Raw genomic sequence first — 14,620 nt, forward strand, 5'->3', positions numbered from 1 at the left:
TAAATAGCTGGACGACTGGAGAGATGAAACATTTTGCCAATGAACACTAGTAAGGCAGTGACAGGGCTCAGGATATTGTTCAATTACAGTTACGTGTATCCCAGATCTTACCTCCCTGCATGAGGGATGCATGTCACTGGGATGTGAAAGAGAAAATTCTGCTCAAATTTAAACTTTAAGCAGTCAGAGTGGCCAAAAGTCAGGGTATTACTACCCTTAGTATATGGTTGCTACTCCAGATGTTTTCCGTTCCGCTTTGTACACTGCTCCCCTGTCTGTATGGTGGCAGAAGTGCATTTCCTCATGTGAGACAATGCACAAAACAACCCCCTTCCCCCCCCAGGAAGGATCACCGTACGCAGGCCAAGCTGCCGTACGGCCCCGAAGGCGACGGGTCCTGCTGCCGTACTCACAGGCAGTCCGTTTGGCCCCTTCTCTCCAGGAACACCCATGCGAGCTGCATCACCCTGTGGATATCGAGAGGTTAGGAGGGACCCTCTGCTACTAGAAAATGGTCTGACACAGGCAGGGGACACATTCCCAAAGAGGCATTTGTAATCTTCTCCCTCCCCATATGTGCAGGACGAAGAACCTGTTGTGTCTACAGGAGATGGGCACCCACTGGACACCGGGTGCCCAGAGCTCCCAGGTCTTTCCCTAGACCTCTTCCAGCTCCCAGCCTTCCTTGGCAGCACAAGGTCCGTGCTCCTGTGGGATCGCCGTTCAAAAACCAGACAACTAGAACCTGACAGCACTTTGTCTACAGGCGATTAAAATAAACAGATGTGTCTGTCAACAGCTCTGAAAAGGCATCTCTGAAGGCCTAGAGCCAGCCAATAAGAACCACTAAGTATAGGGACACAGTTGAGTTTAGATCATATGTGCATGGCCCACATGTGCATCTTCTTTCTTTAGGGAATTTCCTTGGGATTAATTAATATAAGCAACTTCACTCTTCTTCACTAGTTATGCTATTGGAAAACTTTAGAAGTAAAAGCTTTCAAGCCGTGCTCTTTCGTAAGGAGCATCAGGGGCTTTGCAGCACACACGGGACAGTAACAGAAATCTTTCCTGCAGTGTTTAAGTAGGACTTTACAAACCTTCTCACCATCGAGTCCAGGAGCTCCATCCCGTCCATCCTTGCCAGGCATGCCCTGCAACCATGCACAATGCAGGTTAAGGTTATGAGGAGGCTCTGTGGTTTGCAAAGAACATTTTGGCAATGGGTCCAACTCTAGTTGACCAGGAGACAGGGAGATTTTTCACGAACAGCAGTACAACTAGGGCTTGGTCCAACCAGAATTACACTGAAGGTTACACAGACCCACAGAGCAGAAGTTTGAAGGCAAAGACTGTAAGATGCAAGATTTCTCCTATCGTGCTTTATCTCATCATCTGAAAAACCGTGAGACATGCATCTTACTTAATTGACTTACAGGTTCTCCTATGAGTCCACGAGCCCCTGGGTTTCCTTTTGGTCCAGGTCTACCCTAGAAATCAGCAATAAATCCTGTGTTATCCAGAACACAACCCTTAAGAACAATCAGTCAACAAAGATAATACTCAAACTCTGTAGGGACATTTCATTCAGTTTGTGCTGGCTCCTGTCCTGTTCATACAGGTACGGTGGGTCTTTTAGGACACACCAGAAAACTGGCCCAATGCTGGCTGCAGCATCTGGGAGAAGTCTGGATCATTTCAAGGGATGGAGATGCAAGATCTGATCCCTGTGCTCTGGACTGTAAGAAGCACTTCGGCATCTTAGTACTTAGGCATCTTTAATAAGACTTAAACATCTCATTTTTGAGAGGAATACTTTCATCCCTTTCACCTCCCATTCAAATAAACCAAGTAGGGGACAAGGCATAATAAACCTGTCAGACAGACTCCTTTGAATGTCACGTCCAACATTTGAGCAGATGGGTGTTTTACCGCACTTACAGTATCACCTTTGGGCCCCCTGAATCCTTGAGGTCCTTTGTTTCCTTGGTCTCCCTACGACAGAGGAGGAAAAGCCATTAAGCATCTTCATCACACAGCGACACAGACTAATGTTGCAAGGGTGTAAATGATGAAGGCTTTTTTGTGCTGTTTGCTGGCGTTGGCAGAGGCGTGAGCGTACACATTCCCCTAGAGCTCGGCTGTACTTTCTCAGTTACACTCTGTAATTCCTGACACACAGACGAATTGCAGCAGGGACTTTGCCAACAATCCCTTGGGGCAGAGACCATCTTCCCCTTCATTTAATTAAGCATTTTCTTTAACCAGAAAGAGTGGGAGAAAAACTTTAATATTTACTCTCTAGATCCTCCTTGACGTAATTAAACGTTTGGCGGAGAGTAAAGCCCCTCATTTTATTTTAGTTCAGATTAATTTCTTCTATAATTGCAAAGACTAGGGAGGTGTCCCCAGAGGGTGATACTGCCTCGGGGTCAATGCAGACTGTGGTGTGTAGGCAGGAGAAGGTGGATGCTGTATTATCCATGCTAAGGAAAGTCTGAGTGGCAGGCCAGTGGAAAATGCTCCTAGAGAGGCCATAACGCTGCAGATGCAGCTCTGGTCTCATATTTGGGCACAGTAAGGAGGGTACAGGGGTCTGCCCACAGGTAAGGGTGCAGGTTCAGTGTTCTCCTACACTTCACCCCAGAGCTCTGCAAAAGGATGAGGACTGCATCTTTAATACACAACTATTTCTGTTTGTAGCACAAGTCCTTGCAAGCTGTGAGCACTTCGGAACAGACCAGGCTCAAAGGATGTAAGCTCAGGATAGCGCTTACCAATTCTTCCTCAAAACTCTCCTTCCCAAGAACAACACAGATGTCCCTCAAGTGCTTGCCCACAGCTGCTGATGCTCAGGGAAGTGAAGAACAGAGAGCAATGGAAATGTGGTGAACTTATTCTGGCATGGGGCATGACCATGAGATCTGAGTCAGGTGAAATAACATTGCTCTAACTGGAGGGAAAAAGGCATCTCCATCTGAGGGAGATGGTCATCGCCCCCCTCCATTCACTGCCAGCAAAGAGTTTAGTGCAGGAGGGATAAACTTCAGGCTTTGGCTGGGGAAGGCAGGGCCACAGAGATGCTGAGAAGCAGATACATACAGCTTTTCCTGGAGGTCCTGGGATTCCAGGTGGCCCTCTGAAACCGATGTCACCCTGCAAAGAAAAATACATCATTGTAATGCATTGGTTGGCAGAGGGTGAAGTAGCAGTATCCCCCCCCCCACCCCCTTATACTGCAACCTAAGAAAACACACAAAGCCCTGGAAAGATACCCCATCCTTCTTGCTAGCTTGCAGTGCGGCCTTGCAAAAGATCCCCCCTCTGAACAAGCAGGTTTTTACTCTGGATTTCCCCACTGTTATCTCTGTGATACACTGATGTCATTCATGGCCTTGCTTGCATCTGTGCAAGTTCCCCAGTGGTCTTCAGTAAGGACAAATGCCACTTGGACCTTGCATGAGAAAAAATGGTGATGGAGGGGGGGAAAAAAAAAAAAATCAGAAGAAGTTTTTTCTTACTCTGTCACCAGCTGGACCCATTGGACCAGGGAGGCCTCTTAGTCCTCTTGGGCCCTAATTAAGAAAACAAATCAGTTAAAACCCAATCACTGTGAAACATAAAATGGTAAAATGGCAGAACAGCATCATGTAGCAACTCATCAACACAGAAAACATTAAGAAACAGCGAAGAGCAGCATAAAGCTCAGACTTCTGATGCACAAACGAGACATTTTGCCCTTTGGTGACAACCTCTGAGCCAGCAACACTGGCGAGACCCCGTGCAGACATGCAGAGTGCCTGCTCAGCCAGCCCAGAGCTCAGCCTCAGATCCACCTAAAGGTGTTCAGGGCTCTCCCGGAGCACCAGCAAGACAGCAGCTACCACTTGGATGTTTTGTGCAAGGTGAGGTACCAAAAGCAGGACCTGAATTAAAGCTCAGTGAAACCAGCACAATTTGTTTTTTCACCAGCATCAACTTTCACATCTGTTGTTATGCAGAGGCAAGAGCTGTTTGTGTAACGCAAAGCGATTGATGGCACCACTGAATTCCACAGTAAAAAGGTCACGGGAACCGGTCTGAAGAGTAGGTGTTACCTGCAGGCCAACGCTGCCGGGAACGCCTGGAGGACCAGGAGGACCAGGGTTACCCTGGGAGAGAAAAATTAATTAGACAAGAGGCGAGACAGCATGAGCCTGCCAACACAAATCCAGGGACCTTCCCATCTTATTTCTCCTTGAGCTCTTTCCCACCCAGATTTCTGCTTCAGAATTTGCTTCTATGTTACAGGCAATTTCTTCTATGTGCAAGAACACTTGATCAGTCGGGAATTTACCCCAGTGATTAATGCAGGGCTTTTTCCTGAGCTGACATCCCTGCATGTGAAACAATAGGAATTAACTTATCAAACTGTTGTTAACATTATGAACATTGGGAAGATGAATTTTCTTGAAGTATGAGCACACGGTCATACATGCAGAGCAATGGAAGCAAATGCACTTCTGTCATAGTAACCTCTCATTGTTGTTCACCCAATTGCCTCATTTCTCCCTGTCTTCCTGAAGAAACCATTTGTTATGGGGCTTTTAAAGAGAAAAATCCTCCCCCAACCCTCCCTTAAATTGAAGTTTACCTTCTCTCCTTCTTTTCCTATTTCGCCAGGTTCTCCTTTGTGACCGGTGTGTCCCTAGAAATAAGAGCTCGAATTACCCATGTACAGCCTTGTTTCAAAATTTAAATTTTGTGAGATAGCTGCAAGACCTAAACCCACACAACACAAACAACTTACTGGGAAATTAATCTATATATGTATTGTGAATGTGTGAATGGAGGTCATTTCCGGGGTTAATTAGCCATGCACCGCTCCTGTGCTAGGTATCACCGTGTCAGAACTGATCTAGTTTCAGAAAACGCCCGGATTTGGTTTTCAAGAGTGACTTGGGGTGAGATGAGGCTACAGGTCTCTGGATGCAATTCTGAATTACAGGTCAGGGACCAGAACTCAGTTCCCATCACTTTTGAAAATGGGGCTGAGACACTTCCAAAAACCCTATTTTGTATCATTAACCTCCCTTTTTAAGTCATCCTTAATGTCTGCAGCATCCAGCTTGCAAAGAAATTAATATCCTACTGAAATCTTTTATATAAACTCAGATTCAATTTGCTTCTTGGCTTCCTTCCTATTATTGTAGGAGACACCCAAACTAATTTCAGCCACGGCAGCTGTTACCCCTCACCACGCAAAGGGTCCTGTGCATCATTTGCATCATAATTGGAGACCTTCACAGGTTTTTACATTTCATAAGTTATGAATTTTGAATAGTTATACCCTAAGCATTGTGTATTTCTAAATGATATTTATGACTCAGCTGAGAGACCAGATCTGCAAAAGGTCAGTTCATGAGGAACTGAGAACATTTCCCAGGAGATGTTCCACCCATTGCCAACTTCTGCTACGTCCTGCTAAAAAAAAACCCCAAAAAACTTGAGTAACTTATTACTTCAGCTCACTGCTGGAGTGTAACCTACTGCGCAGAATTCATACGAATCGTAGAGGGGACAGAGAAGGAGATGTTTAACTGCTGAGTGAGGTTTCCTGAGGGTTGCAACCCAGAATTTATGTTCCAGAATCAAACAACATAGAGAGAAAGCTGCCTGGTGCTACACCGGGTATAAAATTACAATTAAATTGTGTTTAATCATGTGAGTTATGTCTTGCAACAGTAAAACGTGTATCTTTGTGTACAGGGTCTGTGAGGACAATTTGAGAACTGGTGAGATTTTTACAGCTCTCTGAAGTCTGAAGAGGCAGCACGTTGTTCTTGAGCCAGCCCGGAACCGCTGCTCTCTGGTTGCTCCTGTTCATCAGTTGCGCCTTGCAAAGCCAGCATAGCGTTTTAATCTTTGTGCTCGCCCTATGCAAAGGGTTAAATATCATTTGTGGGAATAAATGGCCATAGTCAAAAATCAGTAGTTAAACCTTCCATCTGACAAAGGTTGCAACCCTGCAAGGGATGGAGCCACAAAGCAACGCGCCTGAAGGACGCAGAGCCTCTTGCTGAAGGTGAAGGCAGCGCGCAGGCAGGACTGAGTTCAGTGGCTGAGCAGCTATTGCTGCCAGCGCGGGAACAGTGCAGGGCAGGATCAGGCCCTTCATTCCCCTCTTGTCTCATATTCGGCTGTATTAGGGGTTTTCTGTTTCGACAGCATAAACCCAGACAAACGCATGGCTGGTTTGGAGAGGTGTGGAGCCTGCAGGAGATGTGTACTGTATATAAAACAGTTTAATCCCAGGGGGTCAGAGAGGTATTTATTTTGGGAGACAGATCTTTGTATGGTCAGGTGGTATTTTTCTTACCTTGAACCCTGGCATTCCTGGGGGACCTGGAGGACCTGGTGGGCACAGAGCTGGGCACTACAAGGAACAGAAACACTCGTTGGTTTATCAAGTACACACAGCGCACACAGGGAAGCTGGTTCCATTACTAGGGAGAGGAGAAAAAGTCGTGTAGGTTTTGGGTCTAAACCCACTAAATCCAATTCATCCATAGCATCGTGTATTCACTGGCATTTCCCTTTGGCAGAGGGTCCCAAACAGGCCCCCGGGAACCCACAAAATAATGATTTATGAATGGTCTGCTTCACTCTGAGCATGGACTGTGAGAAATTCTGAAGGCTGAGAGTTGTCCACAGTCCAAAATACTGGAGAATCATGATTCCCTAGTGAAACCAGATGGGTATCTTGTAAATCATTAGGACCATATTTAAATCTATGTATTCATTGGCCCCTACTGATTTCCATTAGACAACTCACCTAACTGAAACAAGGACAAGCATTAGAGTTTATCAGAAGGAGACCTATAAAAAAATTAACCTAAATACCAAGAAGCTGGTATCTGCAGATGTCTAGGGGTGGGTGAGCCCCTGGCGGGAACTCTAGTTTGGCTGGGAACAAATCAGAAGATGCATGGAAACTTAATGGGGACTTAAAAGGCCATACTCTAAAAACTACAAATAAGGAACAAGATTTTCTTCTGCAGCTTTCCTTTCATTTGTTTGCTTTTTCTTTTAATAAAAACTCAGGCTACACCTCTGTAGCAGGAGTTTAATTTTCTAGTATATTCCACAGGGTAAATTAAATTAAAGTTGCAGAAATAGTATCGTTTTCTATTAACTTCTACGTGACTTGCCATAAGGCAGACTAAACCGACTCTGAGCTTTTTTGAGGCACGCCAATTAGAAAACCAAAGATGCTGTCACAACAACAGCTGCGAAATCTGGAAATGTCACTTCCATCGTTCACGGATTTAACACTCCTTTCATTCCCTTGAAAGAAAGGAATCATGACTTTCTCATAAGAAAGAAAGTCTAAACAAAGCATATGCCCATAGGAACCTGGTGCCACCATCCATGGAAATAAACAGTGCAACATACACGACCTTTTCTCCTGCAAAGCAGGATTGGAAACAGATGCATGAAAAGCCGTTGTCATTTACCAAATGCTAAAGTTGTTTTGGAAATAAAGAATGTATGCAAAACCTGCATTTTGGAAAGCAAACTGGAAAGCAAAGATCAAGGAAAAGATCAGCACTAGCATATCTACCTCCTTGAAAGAACATTTCAGTCTTGTAAATACGCACACAACAGTTACGCATTCTGCAATATGGCAGTTTAGACCCGTGTCTGCAGGCCTGAATGGTGCATGGAAATGGTCTGACGGTCACTGAGGTGTGCCAATGAAAAGTCACATCAAGGATTAAACCAAAAAAAATATTTTCATGCTACATAAAGAAAAACCTACCTGAAGGTCCCCACCGCCATCGGGAAGGGTGCCTGGAAGACCCTGCAATTCATGAAACGTGGTCTTTTAAATATAGCAAGACAAACGCCAGGAGCAAATACAGTTTCTAGGAAATGCACTTACAGATCCAGCTCAGCTGGATCCGCACGAGGCAGATACCCAGCCCCACCGCGTGAAATGCAGCCCCTGAACCTGGAGCATTATGAGCTGCACCAGCCCTCAAAACAGATATGTCAGGGGTGTAATCATCCTCTGGAGATGCACAGCTGAGCTGGGGAAGAGCCTCGAGCCTTAGGTGATGAAGGCAGCAATTTGAGAAGAGCAGCTGTGCCTGGCCTCCTCCTGACTTGGGAAAGACCTCCCTATCCCACTATTCAACCCTCCAGAGAGACCACAGCCAACCCAAAACAGACACTTACTGGTTTCAAGCCTCCCTTGCTGGCCCTACAAGAACACATCATGACCCAAGCAACCACATAAACCTTACTTGAGAGAGCAGAAAGCCCTCTGTGCCTGTGACCTGTCTGTGCCATAAAGCCTGGCCATCATTGAGTTCCTCCACCAACAGAACACAGATAATACACAGGAGATCATCAACACACCGAAGAGCAGCCAGTGAAAGGTCACTGCTCTTCTTGGGGCACAGTGTTTATGGTCTGCTGAAACCTAGCCTGGAAAGGGAGTGCTCATGGCAATCACAGCAAATAAAAAGTGCACGTTCTGGCAGCAAGATGAAAATTCTAGACCCCTCCATGGGAATTTTCTCAAATTTACTTGCAAGTCTCAACTTACGGGAGGTCCGGGTGGTCCAGGAGGCCCTGGGAATCCTGGCAGACCAAAAGGTCCCTAAAAAGAGTGAAAAATAGTAAGAATTCCCCTTCTTAACCATTTCAATGAAAATGCAAAGGGAGAGGAAGGGTAGCTACCAAATACCATTGCATATTTGTGCATGTGGTGCAAGACATCTCTAATGGGACTAAACTGAACCTTTCTTTCTGCAGAAGCTTCTATGACTGCAAGGAGAACAGCAGATTCATATGGAAGTATAGGGATTAGGACAGAAGAACAGATCCCTGCACCTACATCCCTGCTTCCACTGGCTCTGTACCTCTCCAGTGGAGCTGTGGGCACCCAAAAATGACAGTATGGTTCTTCAGAACGGGCACCCTCAGATCAGACCCATTCTGTGCAGTAGCTTCTTTTGAGGATGCTGAAAGTACATGCCAGTTGGTAACTGACCTCTGTTCTCGTGACATTGGCTGCTCTTCTGTCCTTACTCATGGCTGGTAAAGGAAGATATGGCTGCAAGCAGTTGCACATCTTTGGCATTGCACTGGTTGCACTGGTGACCCTACATAAGCTGATACAAGGAGTAAGCATTGCTCGTGGGCAGAACTTGTAGTGTCTTGTGCATCATGCTTCCAGAATGGGGTAAGAGACCAGAAATGAACCTCATTCTTCTGTGGTATGTTCAGTAAGTGAAGATCAAATGGTAGGAGAAACTCACAGGAGGACCTCGAAATCCATTTCCACCTGGGAGCCCACTGGGTCCTGGAGGCCCCTGTTGAACAGAGAGAAGAGCCTTTACACCCATGGCGACCTCACATAGCTGCCAAAGCCCTGGGCAAACAAACAGCCTGGCTGTACTCATTTGTACATTTGTACATTTGTACTGAAAAGCTCAGTCCTGCACCCAGACAAGCAGTTTACCAACGCACATCTTTCTTTTTGCTCCACCTTCCCAGGGAGCACGCTCTTGTCCTCGTCGCGTATTGCCAATATCTGCATCCCCTCTGACGCAGGGCAGCTCTGAGATGCCCCAGGAACCCATCGAACAAAAGCTGCCCCAGAGTTGGTCACTTCCAGCGATTACAAAGCTGCTGTGCCTCGAATTTACATCAGTGCCAGCAGCCCTGGGGTTAGGGTAAGAATAAAAAACCCACAAGGCTGCCGACCTGCAGGACTCCACATCCCTCTGCCCGGCACAGGAGAGGGACCCAAGGCCTGGGGTGGGTTTGTAATGCTCAGGGTATCCAATAAAGCTAGTATAATAATTTAAAACTCTTTTTTGAAAAAGCCTTGTTACTTACTGGAGGTCCTGGTAGTCCTTTGCCCTGGAAACAACATTTAAAACAGTAAAAGATCACTTAGAAATTGAACATACAGAAGAAAAGCAAACCTCAGAAAATGCTGCTTGATTTTTTTTCTTTTAAATTTCCTTAGCACTCCCCTGTCCCCAATTATTGTGAATTGCAATCAGAGCAGAGCTGGAGTCTTGATGAATCCTTTTGTTGCCTCTGATAATTTGTATTCCCTTTACATCACTGTTACCTACGAGACATGTCCAAGTGAAGCCACGTATGGTGATGTGATAGTGGGGGACAGAGTTACGAAGACAACATTCTAGTTTATCTACTTTTCCTTTTTTTTTTTCTTTTTGTCTAATAATTTTGATAGCATGTGACATGCTAGTCTTTATCCCAAGCTGCCTTGCTTTATAACATCTCAGAGACTAAAAACAGGCCCTGTGTTACCAGAACAGGTCATACATACGTGTTTAAACACTTGAAACAATATTTTCACTCATTCAGGCTTTGATCCCTTTGTTTTGGGACACAAGGCTTCCCACCTCCTCTCAGTGATGGCTTTAGCATAATATTACACGCCATCTTTACATAAGCAGTTCTAGGAGTTACTTACGGCTGGTCCAGGTGGCCCGGCAGGTCCTAACGCACCCTACAGGAATAAAACAGAGTGCAAATTAGCAGGGGTAAACCAGAAACCTCCACATGGGTAAACACCAATGCCTGCTCTCCTCAACACCAATCTTTGCTTGAAAACTCCAGCAGCGCCTTACAGAAACAGCACGCAACTGGAGATGCGCAGTTGAATTCACAAATATAAGGACAGAAATTCATGGATAATTCTCTGTCATTCCTGGTTAATTATCTGATTGAAGAACATTTTAAGATAGTAGGGATGGATGTTTAGAACTGGCCCCAGCAACTTTCTTCACCATTTGGTGGTCAAGAGAGAGTAGAGACTAAAACATGAGCTGCTGCTAAAAGACTAAATAGACACTTCTGAAAGTCACACTGGCCTCAGATTAGTCTCCATGAACATCTAAATATTCATAAACTGAATTTCATCCATTTGAAATATTCTCATTCATAATACATTCATATTTGTAGATCCAATGACTAGATTATCTGTAACTATTTACAAGATTTGGGCGCATTCTAGTGAATTTTATTAATTCATACATTTCCCTTCAAGCAAAGACAAATATTTGGCAGCTTCTGCATCTTCACTAGCTTCCTTGGCAAATCCCCAGTCTCCTTTTCCCAATCTGCACTCTGACTCTTAAGCTTGACTAGAGTTTGGTGATCTTATGTCTTACACTAGAATTAAGTCATTCTTGAAGTTGTTACATTCCTGCTTAACCAAAGACAGAGAGACCGACCTTCTTCATCCCTTTGTTGCATTACAAAGATGCCTACGCTGGCCAGCAGACCGTGAAATTAATTATAGCTAGTAATTCTGACACAGAAAATGAATGGAAATATAAAACAGAACAAAAACCCCAGTGTGGTGGGTTGACCTTGGCCAATGGCTGTTCAGGTATCTCCAAGAGATACTGGGTGTGCATTGCTGACTGATGCTCTCGGGTCCAAGAGCCTTCTCAGAAAACAGCTGTTGCTGCGACAGGGAAAAGAAAAGCAGAGGCAGCAGCTGATGAGAGCAGACTGATTTTGTCATTCCTTTTATAAAGGGAAAAAAAAAAAAAAAAAGTGGTGGGGGTGCAGAAATGCCAGTGAGTTTCCCTGCAGACAGCTCTTTGCATTTGCATTGTTATCAGAGAGCAACATCAGCCGAGAAAGGCAGAATTTAAAATAGTGAGAAGGTGACAGACTTGAACACAGAACAAACCACGTTGTTATTTATACGCTGCATTAAACCAGTGCCAGCAAAATCCTCATCGCCTCGCACAGGGGACAAAGAGCGATTACAGCACAAGGCTTCCTCCGTCTCTTGCCAGCCCAAACCTGCTTTCCAAATGTTCTCAAAACACGGCACAGAAAACACCCCAAGAATGATGTCCTGAGCTGGAACTAAATGGTATCTACCCCTAGGACCAGGAGAACGAGGCAGATGGGCAGACCTGGAAAATATCCCAACACACTGCTGCTTATTGTGATCCCAGGGATGCTGCCAGCCCTTTCCTAACGTTCTACATACCAAATGAGATTAGAAATATTTTCTTTCGTTAAGCTTAAAGAGAAAGATACCGAGAACCCAAGGCCTCATTAAGAGCTGTCTTGTGAGGAGAGGACCGTAATCCAATAAAAATCAGCTCAGTGGCAAGCATCAGCTCATTCGCTTCTCTTGCTGCAGGTTCCTTTGGTTTTTTCCAGTCACTTTTATCTTTAGGCTGAAGTTTTACAGCTACTGATGGTTGTGAGGGACAAGCTGGGATCTCCTGTAAAGAAACCATTGAATTCCCGGCACCTAAATCCTGCCCCCACGGAAACCAGGTGCACAGCCCCTCTCTGCTTTGGCCGACATGCCAAAAGGTTGGTAGAGCACCTGAAGTGCCCAGTGCTGGCACTTTATTGTCCTTAATTTTGATATCTTTGAGGGTGTAAGGTGCAGCACGCAGCAGTGAACGTTCCTGGTGTGGTAAAAGACCATCGAGTCCCTGAGCAAGCTGATGTGACTCCATTAAGTTCAAAGGAGAGACTCTAATTTAAACCTCGATTTTAATAACATTGTCTGACTCGACTCATTCTCCATGTAACAATGTTCTTTCTCTTTTGATTAGAAAACAATCTCACCATAATTTTTCACTTCAAAGTAATATACTTTATGAATATACATTTATGGAGCATAGGAAATACTTCATTAATATGACACTCATAAATAAATATGAATAATTATGTTTTCCTCATTGCTCATAGTGTGAAGTATCAAACTTCAAAATGGCCTTTGAAAACTTTCCAGTGAAGGACACCAGTACCTACCACTGAGGTCAGAACCCAGCTCGCTCCTCGCTAAAAACAAAGGATTTTCTAAATTGGAAAACCAAGTAGGCTTGATCTAATCCGTTTGTAAGCAGAACCACGAGCAAAGCTAACACATGCTGATAGCAACAGGGGTATTTAAGACAAAAAAACATTTTGGTATGCTGCCTTCACGGTGATTTGTCCCTGGTCGGACATGAGTCACTGTTGGACTGATGAAGTGTGGCATACAGAGGAAAAGAAATGTTTAGCAATAACGTATTACTAAAAATTGTCTTTCGTGAGCCCACTTCCATATGCTAAACACCTTCGCTCTCAGACGCTGCGGCTCAGCAATACATGTTTGTTCAGAAGTCAGAGTGTTAAGCACGAATCCAGTCCCACAACAGCAAGTGGACACCTGCTGATTTCAGCGATTCCGGGGAAACTGAAATATGTTCTTAAAGTTGGGGAGAAGAAAGAAAGTCGGGATAACAATGCTGTCCTTTTAGAGTGCTAAAGCTTTTAGAGGTTTTGTCCTTTTTCTAGGCTTTTATTAGACCAATTAAAACAATTTTCCAGATGGACCACTGACCCTGAAAAGCTCCCATAAGTGACAACAGGCCCCAAGTTTGCCCCATGCTGACAGATTGAGTTAGGAGACATGGGAAAGCACGTCAAATCAGAGCATGTAGTTACGGCAGCTGTGTTTGTGTTCTTCTACTAAACGGCTGAAGAGGAAGTTCTTGTACCCAGCAATGATCTGCTCAATTACTCTGCAAACTAGGAGCTTGTGCGCTAAGGTGGGCATGGGCAAGTGCTACCACTGAGCATAAAATGGGCACAAAACTGCTCGGTCTTGTGTGTGGTCCTGAACTTTTCTATTTTAAAAATCAGGGATCAGTTCCCAGAAGGTGCTGGACTCTTGCCACAGACTGTCCGAGAGTGGTCAGGGTTTTGCAGCCCTGGGGAGAAAGATGGGCATGAGGAAAAGCAAAGGAGATGGTTTTTAGTGCAGTGCCAACACACGGAGGCTTGAAGCTGTGACCAAGACGCTTGGGTCCTGCCACTCAACTTTCCCAGTGGCCAAGCAAACTTCGCCTTGCACATGGGAAAGGAAGAAGATCGTATCGAAGATACATGGCTCTCTCACTCATCCCTTTAGCTAAATGAGACAACTCACAGAGTTTTGAGCTTTGGGTACCTCCTTGGGGCAACAAATGGATTGTTGAGATATCCTGAACATGTTGGAAAAGTCCACCTTTCTTAACCCCTGCACACTGCGATGTGTGCTGAGCTCATCACTGCAGCCCTGCATTCAAGAGGCCAGTAAACACCAGCTGTGGATAGAACCCTTATCTCCCCACGCTGGGAGACAGGAAAATAGCTACGCTGGATAAAAACTTGTGCTGAATGGCTTGTTTATGTTTAGTTCTTGATGTCATAAGGAGAACTAAGTGCCTTTCCGGACCCTTTGTAGATGATCTGAAGGACATCCGTAACATCTCAGGCTGTCATTTCTCTATCCCTCTGGTGCCCCTTAGCAGAGCAGTAATATGCAGGAAGCAAGAAAAAACTCTTCTGTCTTGCTACACTGGCTGGGGAAGTCTATGCCAAAGCAACTAATAACGTTAACCATATGGACAACCCCAGAATTAACAAAAGGCAAAAGTTTAAACAGCTAACACATAGTAGCAGTAATTATAACAGAGCTGCGTACTCAGACTGCGAATAAAGGCCAAAACAGCTTCACTTTGATAAACTTTGTAATTAAGTCTATTGACTGCTTCAGGGAACTTTTTAGATACTCGAAATATCA

At 44.9% G+C, this 14,620-nt stretch overlaps 1 protein-coding gene across 1 annotated transcript in view; it reads right to left on the reverse strand.

The window, feature by feature from the left end:
• Nucleotides 1-14,620, reverse strand: part of COL9A3 (collagen type IX alpha 3 chain) — a 38,281-nt gene that overhangs the window by 15,351 nt on the left and 8,310 nt on the right. Inside the window, exons 6-19 of the mRNA XM_075768613.1 lie at nucleotides 10,502-10,537; nucleotides 9,892-9,915; nucleotides 9,309-9,362; nucleotides 8,594-8,647; nucleotides 7,802-7,843; nucleotides 6,359-6,415; nucleotides 4,634-4,687; nucleotides 4,098-4,151; nucleotides 3,522-3,575; nucleotides 3,103-3,156; nucleotides 1,942-1,995; nucleotides 1,437-1,490; nucleotides 1,101-1,154; nucleotides 414-467 (exon numbers count right to left, since the gene is read on the reverse strand). Of these exons, the coding sequence (XP_075624728.1) occupies nucleotides 414-467; nucleotides 1,101-1,154; nucleotides 1,437-1,490; nucleotides 1,942-1,995; nucleotides 3,103-3,156; nucleotides 3,522-3,575; nucleotides 4,098-4,151; nucleotides 4,634-4,687; nucleotides 6,359-6,415; nucleotides 7,802-7,843; nucleotides 8,594-8,647; nucleotides 9,309-9,362; nucleotides 9,892-9,915; nucleotides 10,502-10,537 (699 nt within the window). The remainder of the gene's footprint in view (nucleotides 1-413; nucleotides 468-1,100; nucleotides 1,155-1,436; nucleotides 1,491-1,941; nucleotides 1,996-3,102; nucleotides 3,157-3,521; nucleotides 3,576-4,097; nucleotides 4,152-4,633; nucleotides 4,688-6,358; nucleotides 6,416-7,801; nucleotides 7,844-8,593; nucleotides 8,648-9,308; nucleotides 9,363-9,891; nucleotides 9,916-10,501; nucleotides 10,538-14,620) is intronic.

Source organism: Balearica regulorum, chromosome 16 (assembly GCF_011004875.1).
Source record: "Balearica regulorum gibbericeps isolate bBalReg1 chromosome 16, bBalReg1.pri, whole genome shotgun sequence".
Taxonomy (NCBI): Eukaryota; Metazoa; Chordata; class Aves; order Gruiformes; family Gruidae; genus Balearica; species Balearica regulorum.